This window comes from Alligator sinensis, unplaced genomic scaffold (assembly GCF_000455745.1).
Source record: "Alligator sinensis unplaced genomic scaffold, ASM45574v1 scaffold30_1, whole genome shotgun sequence".
In the NCBI taxonomy this organism is placed as follows: domain Eukaryota; kingdom Metazoa; phylum Chordata; order Crocodylia; family Alligatoridae; genus Alligator; species Alligator sinensis.
In genome coordinates this window covers 1198239-1208344 of record NW_005842060.1, presented here as the reverse complement: position 1 = coordinate 1208344, position 10106 = coordinate 1198239, and the positions used below count along the sequence as shown (strand labels likewise).

Here is a 10106-nt window from a genome sequence, read left to right as displayed (position 1 = left end):
AGCGTGACAGGTGGGATCTCTTTGATACTGCTGGTTTCCAGCAGATCCCTGACAACCAGCTTGGTTTCCGGAAGTAGTTTATCTACACTTCCTCAGTTCTCCAGGGTGATATCAGATAATCGCTACCAGAGATGATCTTCAAATATAAGTGTAACAAGAACCAGGTGGTCCTGGATTAAAAAAAGGGTCCCTATTAATCCTAATATCTACATTAAGGTCCAATGGTAGAAGAGCTTCTGATTGGTGCAAGGACCCTGGGTGGGACACCAACTATAAGTGATAATTCTTTAAATACTGTAAATCTCCTGGTAGAAAGATATGTAGAAACAGCAGCTACATGCATTCTTAACCAAACTAACAGACAACCTGGAATATTTTGGAAGAAAGTAATTTAGCTAGGATAAAGACCTGGAAATCAACAGGTTGTAAATCTTTTCCATGTGGCTGAGTAGGTCTGTGGTGAATATGATCTCCCTCAGACCAAGAGCGGTAAGCTCCCCAAGACCGGGTGGTCAGTGAACCTGATCCTGACCCAACAGCCTGGTTCTAGTTTCACCAATTGCTCCAGCACAGTCAGTACAGAACTATCAGTCAGCCCAAACCTGGTCCCACACTCACTGCCAGCCCAGTCCCAGTTGGTTATCAGGCTGCCATTGGGGGAAGCAAGTTGTCAGTGAGCAGGCTTACTGATAGGCTCCTCCCCCTCTTGGTTGGAGACAGGAGGGGGAAAGGAGCAGAGCTGCAGGGCCAAGCAACCCCGTACTGTTCTTTGCCTGGAGGGCATGCCACTGAATGCCTTTGTCATGACTCTCTGGACATCTGCCTCTGTCTGATACCATTTCATTTTTGTAGCACTTCAGAGTAATGTGGCACCTGCAGCACAAGTACACATCTGTCCATAGTCTGAGAATGAAAATATCTAACCACCCTTACTATTAAGCTGTAGTGGTCCTTGGTCAAGATGGAACTACTAAGGGTATGTCTAACAGGAACAGCATAGCCACATCAGCATGGCACACTGTCCAGGTCTGAGAAAGAGTTAGTTAGTCCAAGTGGAGTGCTGAAATGACAATTTATCAGTTCCAGGCTCCAGCCAAGTATCTCTGAATAGCACTGCACCGTGCATCTCAGCACTGCACTGTGCATCTCATTGAAGCTACGACAGGTACTCTGCAGTTTTGCAGTGCACCAAATAGAGAGTGTGCTAATAAGTTTTTGGCTTTAGTAAGTCTGAGCTTCTGAATCACCCTTGGAAAAAAGTGAATAGGAGAGAAAGGAAGAGACCAAAAGGGTCCAAGGCAGGACCAAGGGTCCAAAGCAGGAGAAATGCAATTGAGAGTAATCCAAAACTCCAATTTCCTGGAACAAAACTGACGATTCGTTTGGTTCAGCACTGCTGAAAAGAGACTGATGTGGAAAAACTACTCTTGAATCACTTCCTGTTATATGGACTATCCATTACTTATGCTGATTATAGCCATTATTACATTTCTGCACCATGAATGTGAACCAGGAAGAAGGGGTTTCCATTGTTTACCGAAAAGTTCCATGAACAAATGGCTTTTTCGCATAACTGGCTCCTCCCTAGTTGTTTTAGCAGAAAAATGCAACCACTGTCTAACAACACTTATGAAGACATCCAGTAAAGCAGTTTTTAAGGAAGGTCTTTCATGCATAAAAAAGGGTCTAAGTTCTAATACATTTATATACATGATTTTTTCCCAACCAGGCAACTGCTGCTGTGGTCCAGTATGGCTCTACTGAACTCTGTTCTTTAAGTTAGAGTCAATCCAGATTTACTCTGCTGTTCATGGGCTCAGGCTTGTAAGAGGTTAAAAGATGCCTGTGACATTTTCCTTCATTTGTTGTCACAGTAATCAGCTGGCAAGGTACAACAACACTTGGATGCCAATTTTTGCTATGACTGGCAGCTGGAAAAAGTAGGTATTTTGTGAATATCCTTTGTGCTGTCAAGAATCCAAAGGGAAGAACTTAATATTGATAATGGCTGCTGTCTACAACAAACCCGAAAAAGCATTTGTTTGCAGAGTGAATAGCTACATGAAAAGTAGGTTAAGAGCAGTATATCAGTTCTCCTCATCTAGGAAAGAAATGATTGTCACAAAAAAGATACCACCCTAAACTTGGTCATTTTCCTGTAGCAGTTCAACTTCCCATGGTATAGAACATGGCAAAGTCCCTCCTTTTCTCTTTGCAAAAAGGAAACATCTTGAATAGAATCTTTTCCTCCCTGTTGAAACAGTACTTCATTTTCACTGTATGATCTCTCTTGTCCCAAAATACTCCTGTGAGAGGGGCCCTGATGAGAGACAGTACAAGATGGCAAGCAGATGCAATAAGAGGAGGAAGTGTATTACATCTCCACTAAATCTAACATACACTAGTCTGATTTTGATGGACTAACTATGGTAGAAATGAGCTAATTTAAAGGGAAGTGATGTCACAAATAAATTCAAACTGATGGACAGGTTGTCCTCAGGTAGGAAGTCAGCTCTGCAGTCTAGTGAAAGAAAGCAGCTGGTGAGATGATGCATCAGTGAGTGTACAAAACCATCTCTTAGACAGTGCTTGCAGGTTCTGGAAATCTGTATTAAACAGCATACATGCTATCTCTGATACACTTCCTGCATAAACTGCCCAAGTAATACAGAAACGTGAAGGTGCAAGAGTTACCCTGAACTCTTTGAAGGTCTTTGGGCACATCATCTTGTACCATCATGAATTTAAGTGCAAACTTCAAGTGGAAAATCTATGGCCAAGAAAAACAACACACAATGACAACTGTCACCACTCTAAGTTGTATTAACTATACATTAAGTGAGGCTGAAAGGAGATTCTTGGCAATCAGCTGACCCTCCACAATTTAAATACTATAATGCAAGGGTTTTCAACCTTTTCTAGTCTAAGTATCCATAGCAGCTGGACGCTGAGCTGGGGAGGACAGAGAGGGCAGCTGTGGGGGGGTAGCATGTGGCCAAACACCGAAGTGGGGGCAGGCTAGCGCGCAGCCAAACACCAAGCGGGGTGTGGAGGGGTGGCACACGGCTAAACAAGGAGCATGGAGGCGAGTGGGGATGGAGTGCTGCCACCTCCCAGGAGCAGGGCCGGGGCAGGGTGGGGAAGTTCACCAGGCTGGTATGTGGCGGGGGCATCTGCCACATGTGAGCTTCCCTGGCCCGCAGAGGGGCGCCACTGCCCTTGCCCCACTCCGGCCCTGCTCCTGAGAGGTGGCGGCATGCCATCCCCGCCTGTCTGCGCATACCCCTAGCACTGGTCCAAGTACCCCCAGGGGTATGTGTACCCCTGGTTGAAAACCCCTGCTATAAACGTTTATCTGCCATAATTTATCAATTACCACTGCTTGAAACACCAATTGATGCATTCATTATCAACAGTACCTGACGATAAGAAATCCTTATCTGCAGATGAAATGTGGAATAGAATTCCCGAAAACAGACGTCTATGCATTTTAGAATGTTTTCCCTTGGAATGTAAATGCTGCTAACCTTGCTGAGATTCACTGGTGCTTGCAACTGCTAAAAATCCACCTATCAGATGAGAATATGATTTTTAAAATCTAATAGTCAGTACCTTGTACTTCTCTGTCAGTATAATTTGTCATTGGTGTTAAGTATATAAGTATCTGCAACAAGATACTGATAGGGTTTGCTAGTTCTTTATTTGGAATTACACCATGGGATTACCATGCACGCTAAAGTGTGCAGTATATCTAGCTATCTGAACTTTGCTTCTTGAAACTTTTCAGAAGGGATATCTAAAGTTATAGCCACGCTCTCCTAATCAAGTTTAGAACGATTCTATAATCTCTTAGACTGCAGGCTGCTTGGTCCAATACCAAAGCTTTGTCTGGCAAAAAAAATGACAGTAGGGGAGACTAGCAATCTACATACTGAATGGACAGGGAAAGATCAGGACCCGAGTCTCATTGGCAGAAAATAGATTATCCCTGTTCTGCACTGACACAGGGATAGTGATCTGGAAGGAAAAGAAAAGGAATACCATCCTTTGCAATAATAACTCCAAAGAGACCAAAAGTTCTATGGATGTTGGGTGGCTTGTTGAGCAGGGCGAGCTCACCCACGGGTTCATGGTCACCGACAACAGGGCCAATATGGTCAAGGCCGTCTGTGATGCCAACTTTGCTGGCATCTGCTGTGCGGCACACAAGCTGCACCTCACAGTCAAGGACGCTTTGGAGGGGGACAGGGCTGTCGGAGATGGCGCTGTCACTACCACCCAGCTGATTTCAAAATTCAGGAAGGTGGCAGGCTACTTCCACAGCAGCATCAAGGGGGGCAAGATACTACGGGAGAAGCAGGCACAGAAAAGCATCACGCAACACAAAATCATGCAAGATGTAGAGACTTGGTGGAACTCCATGTACCCGATGCTGGAAAGGCTGGTGGAGCAACAGAAGGCCATCCATAAGATGGCCTTGCTCAGGGAGATTGGGATCAGTGGTTCCCTTAACAGAGATGAGTGGAATACCATCTCCCAGATTTTGGTAGTTCTCAAGCCCTTCTGAGTCCACTGAGACCCTCAGTGCTGGTGATGCCCTCCTTAGCCAGCTGATCCCTGTAGTGAGGGAACTTAAGATCCAAATAGAGAAGTTCCAGGGGATCAATGTTCCTGGCTGAGGCAAGCCACTGTCACCAGACATACAGGCACTGGTGAGGCAGCTGAAGGAGAGCATCAGGAAACGGCTGGATCCCATTGTGGTCCAGTATGGTCCACATGCTGGCAGGCATGTGTGACCCGAGGGTGAAGGAGAGCATGTGCACTGGCAGCACCAAAACCCTAGATCACTGGACACAGGTGCTGCTCAACAGAGTCAGGGAGGCAGAAGGACAGAGGTGAGGGGATGTGGAAGACAGGGATCCACTTTCCCATGCCAGCACTCCCAGCACCAGGCAGTCTCCCCCATGCTAGCTGCTGCCAATGTGGGCCAAGGGCATGGCTTCAATGTTGGGGTTCAGACGCACCAGACCCCAGCCTTGGGCGGGTAGGAACTTCACTACATCAACCTCCTAGGTACGGAAACTCATGGATTCAATATAGACATTGGAATTCTGACACTACAACCTGCCAGACATCTTATTCCTCAAGTACCTCTTCACTTTTACCTGTGCTGCTCCATCTCCCTTCCCCACCACCACCCCCTGATGCTTGCCCCTCACCCCCCGATTCCTTCATTTCCGTTTTCACTGACTGGTTTTCTTGTCTGCATTGCATGCTAGCCTCTGGCTTCTTTACTATTCCTTCCATCTAGGAACAGCAAACACACACACACACACACACTGCAGGTGCTTCCTCAGCCTGATGAAGGCTTTTTTCAACCTGAAAGCTTGTTAAGATATTTCTCTAACTATTCAGTTAGTCTACTAAAAGATACCAGATTGACCCAAAGGACCTTTTCTGCCAGTGCCATGTCCTTAGATCAACACCCTTAGCACCTGTCCTTGGTCAGCTGACCGGAAAGAGGCAGGGCCCTGGGCACATCTAAGCCCCAGGGCTGGGGCTGGTGGGGAAAGTTCTCTGGCAGCTGCTAGAGAAGAAGCTCCTGCAGGAAAGGAAAGAAAGGCTCTAGTCTGTGACAGTTTGGCTGCCTGAGATGCTAGTGCTACTGTGCTGCAGTGCCCTGCTTACCTGTTGTTATTTAAGGTGGTGGACTGGACTGAGGCTGTAGGGGAGGAGGAAGCCTCATTGGGGCACACTACTGTGTTGTATAGAGGCCCCCATGCCAATGAGGGCACGCCTTAACACACACACAATGTCACGAGTTTTGCTTGTCAGCAGCCTGAGGTGCAGTTTCCCAGAAATCCCTGCACCTATCTTCTTGAAACCTGGCAGGCTCCATGGCCTCAGCAGGGGCTAGCATGCCTGCAGTTTTCACCCTGCTGCACCTTAACACACACATGTGACATGAGTGTGGCTTGACAGCAGCTTGAGGTGCAGTTTCCCAGAAACCCCTGAACCTATCTCCTTGAAACCTGGCAGGATTCATGCCCTCAGATAGGGCCATCATCCCTGCAATTTTTACCCGAATCAGTCAAAAAATGACAAAGGTATAGATATTTCAGTGATTCCAAATTATAGTCTATGGCTGAACCTCTGAATCAGCGCCAAAACTTCCAAAGCCAATTCAGTCAAATCAATTTGGGAAAATGATCCAAATCAAATAACTGTCCTCCGAATTGGCCAAATCTGAATCGAATACTTCCCAATTCAAACAGGCCTAGTAACAACTAATCTGAATTTCCTAATTTCCTAGTGGAAAAATAGTATGACTATGCAATTCCCCCCTCCCCGCAACAATTGCTAAGCTATAGTTTTACCTATTTGTTGTAGATGATTGCATTAAAATAGCTGCTTATAATTTAATGCATATGTATATCATCACTTATATTAAGGCTGCGTGAGAAGTCATGATCAGGTTGAGTCCCAGCATATTAACTGCTCTATAAATAAACACAAGACCCTACAATCCAAAAATAATTTAGTGTATTAACTCTGTTATTGCATGTATGAATTAAAAGTAGGACTAACAAGTCAGTCAACTGACTGGTCAAATATTGTCAATTGACTGCATATTTTTTCACTGGTCAAAGATTATAGCAATTTTACACAAACTACATTTTATTTTTGTAATTTTCCTGACAGAAACATGCTTTTTTATTTTTTGACACATTTCTTAATGGAAAATCTGTGCTTTTTCTGTGCACTATTTGGACCTATTGGCAAATGTTTACAATTTTTTATTGAAATTTGACCAGTCAATTGACCAGACTTTATTTGACTGGTCAAATACCCAACCCTAAGGTAGAGAGTTTCCAATCTCAGATTCAAGAGAAAAAAGGAAAATTGAAATGAATGTGTCTTCAGTAAATTTTTATCACAAGACATAAAATGAGGTCTTGACCAATTGAGGTCACTGAAGGTCCTACAGCACTTCTTGCAAAAGTAGCTAGTGTCCAGTTTATATTCTTGGAAGGTAATTACATTCTGCCTATCCCTGCGGTTTCAAGTGGATGATTTATTTTTATCCAAATCTGATCCTAAACTGTGGCAATTTTGCTGTTCACTACTAAAGTAAATTAAACTCTTCTTCCAAGAAATGTGTATTACATAAGCTGATCAAATAATTCTTCTACATAAGCTTGCAAAGTGTTTTGAGATCTTTGAGGAAAAAAAACTCTGTATATAAATATTGCTATTACCTTGGCCTCTCCATCTGGTAAGAAGAGGTAAGCTCCACTCTTATCTCTGTTACTTGTGGTTCCATACCAAGCAAACTCAACCTTTATTTGATGATTTTTGCCATCTTCTTTTGTAGTTATTTTCTATGGAAAAGAATCACAATTTGAGATATTGACGTGTTCAGTTTTTTACGTATCAGGATCACAAATCCCACTGAGAATACAAAACATTTCAAATTGTGAACCAGTATACCTCCAAAAGTCCAGAGATCCCAGAGAACCACAGTTTCATATAGGAGTTCTCTAAAATTATATCATCCACACCATTTTGCATCTCATTTATCTTGAAAATGCTATCTGGGATCACCTTTATATTGTTGCTTCCACTAATATACATGTTATAATCAGCAAAGACTGTTTCTGAACTTGGAACCTCCAAAAGTTGGTAAACTCCCAACCCCAGAGGTGGCAGATGTGCCACAAAAGAAATCTGTTGGAGAAAGAAGAAAGTACAAGATATAAAAAGCAAATATTATCAAAAGTGAAAGTTTAAACATATTGCACAAAACTCAAGCACAATTTAATCCTGCTTACTTCAGTGGTTATACCTATGGCCCTGAGAAAAATCACAATTTCACAGACTGCACGGAAACCACGAAATTTACCCCGCACTGTAATTTTTAAGGGTTGTGAACATAGGCAGTCAAAGGCTAGGACTAATGGGGCTTAGCCCCCTCAAACATGGGGCAGCCCAGGCGCAGGCTCCAAGTGACTGCCGTGGGGGGGAGCGCACACACACAGACAGAGCCTGCCTGGGATTGCAGCCAGATGGCATGCGGAGCACTGCCCACCAGAGCAGGTAAGTCGGGGAAGAGGAAGGGGCGTGGGGGACAGATTGAGGCCCCCACATTGAGGAAGGGACTGGGGCAGAGGCATGGGCAGGGGCTAGAGTGAATGGGGCCCCAGGGCAGGTTGTGAGATGCTCAGAGCATGGGTAGCTCGTCCAGGGGCACAGGGGGGGCTCTTGCTGCACATACCTCGGAAGAGGCCCTGGGGGCATGTGCCCCCCAGATTTGTGCGTGGGGTGGAGGTGGACTGCCACTCCAAGCATCTCATGTCCTGCCCTGGGGCACCATTCACCCTAGCCCCTGCCTCTGCTCCACTCCCTCTCTCACTGTGGGGGCCTCAATCTGCCCGCCCCCCCCCCTGCCATGTCCCTTCCGTTTCCCTGACTTACCTACTGTGGTTGGCAGTGCTCTGCGCACCATCTGGCTGCAATCCCAGCCTCTGGTTGGTTCTGTGTCTGTGTGTGCACCCTCCCCCACACTGTGCCCAGAGCTCACAGCCGGGCTGCCTTGCAGCCCTCTGTACTCCCCCACATTTGGGGGAGGCTAAGCCACATTAGCCCCAGCCTGCCATTGCCTATGGCTGTGTACTTGCCTACCGCATGTGTGCTGGTAAAGTGTCATTTTTATGAATTATTCATGGAACTACTGGGACCCATTTGCCAAGATCAATGGTAGTTCTGTGAATATTCTGTGAAAAAATGATACTTTACCCATGTGTGTGTCACAAATTTTCAACAAGATATCTGTGATTTTCTCAGGACCCTAGTTATACCAGGGCTGAATTTAATCCACCTTGTAAAAACAAAAATAAATTACTAATACAGTGTGTTACTAATAGGAAAACCTCATATTGCTAAATAAAGAAATACCAATTATTGCTAAATAAAGAAATACCAATTATTTATCACAAATAAAAATAAATACTGTTACTGTTAAGTTGATTAACAGCAGGATCACCACTTACTAATATAGCTACATTTTTGGTGTGTTGCTCTTAAAGAGCACGCTTGTAGCCTGAACTATTAGGCTGCATCTCAAACCCACTTAAAAATCTGAAAAAGAATATAAAAGAATGGTGCCCTACAACTGCTCTTTATTTTCTGCTTGCTTAGAAGCGATATAAAAGTAAGATAATGCAGTAGATAAATCTCCAGGAGAAATTTGCTCAAAATTCCAGTTACACGTGTCCTTTCTTCTTCCAGAAAGCTTCAGATATCTGCACTGGAAATTAATTGACAGTAAATATTTCCTTGAAGGAGGGTTGGAAAATAAACATTGTAGGAATGTGATCCTAAAAAAAAAGAATTCTACCCAGCTTCCAAATCAAAAGTATTACTAAATAAACATATTAGATAGGGACCTATGAAATATTTTACAATTTTCACTCCCAATTTTATGGCCAAACGTATACAGTATCTGAAATCCAGTTTTCTTTCTAGTATTTTTTTTCATGAACTATATAGCTTTGAATATGAAGCTACAGTACATAGCAAATGAAAAAAAAGCAGAAAACAGAATTGATGGTTTACTTTCACATAGTAGGACACGATAATTACCTTAAGTATCTGTTAGAACCAAAACAAGTAGCTGGCTCCTGAACAAGTATCTAACTTGAATACAGCATAATAGAAATGACAACTTGTCTCCAAATCAATATGATGGAAAACCAAGACACAACTGCTCCAACCTTTGAACCTGTAGGGCCCACTTAACACAGAAATCACTGTAGATACTCAATTATCACCATGCTTTTATGGCCAAAGATATACAATATGTGAAGTCCAGGCTTCTTTCAGTATCCTTTGTCATGAACTATGTAGCTTCTAACATGAAGCTATACAGAAAACAGAAAATCCCCCCCCAAAAAATGCTTTTTATTAAAAGTAACATACCTGATATGATTCATGTGATACCGTAGTAGTTCTACCCCAAACAGCACAAACCTGGACCATAACAAGTTTTCCAGCTGGGGATAATACTTTAACTTTGGGTGAATTCACATTCACTGAAACTACTGAGA

At 43.8% G+C, this 10106-nt stretch overlaps 1 protein-coding gene across 1 annotated transcript in view; it reads right to left on the bottom strand.

Annotated features, from left to right (window-relative positions):
• The window catches only part of MAN2A1 (mannosidase alpha class 2A member 1), a 229426-nt gene that overhangs the window by 67967 nt on the left and 151353 nt on the right, over positions 1–10106 (bottom strand). Inside the window, exons 15-17 of the mRNA XM_025203529.1 lie at positions 9979–10106; positions 7492–7728; positions 7260–7382 (exon numbers count right to left, since the gene is read on the bottom strand). Of these exons, the coding sequence (XP_025059314.1) occupies positions 7260–7382; positions 7492–7728; positions 9979–10106 (488 nt within the window). The remainder of the gene's footprint in view (positions 1–7259; positions 7383–7491; positions 7729–9978) is intronic.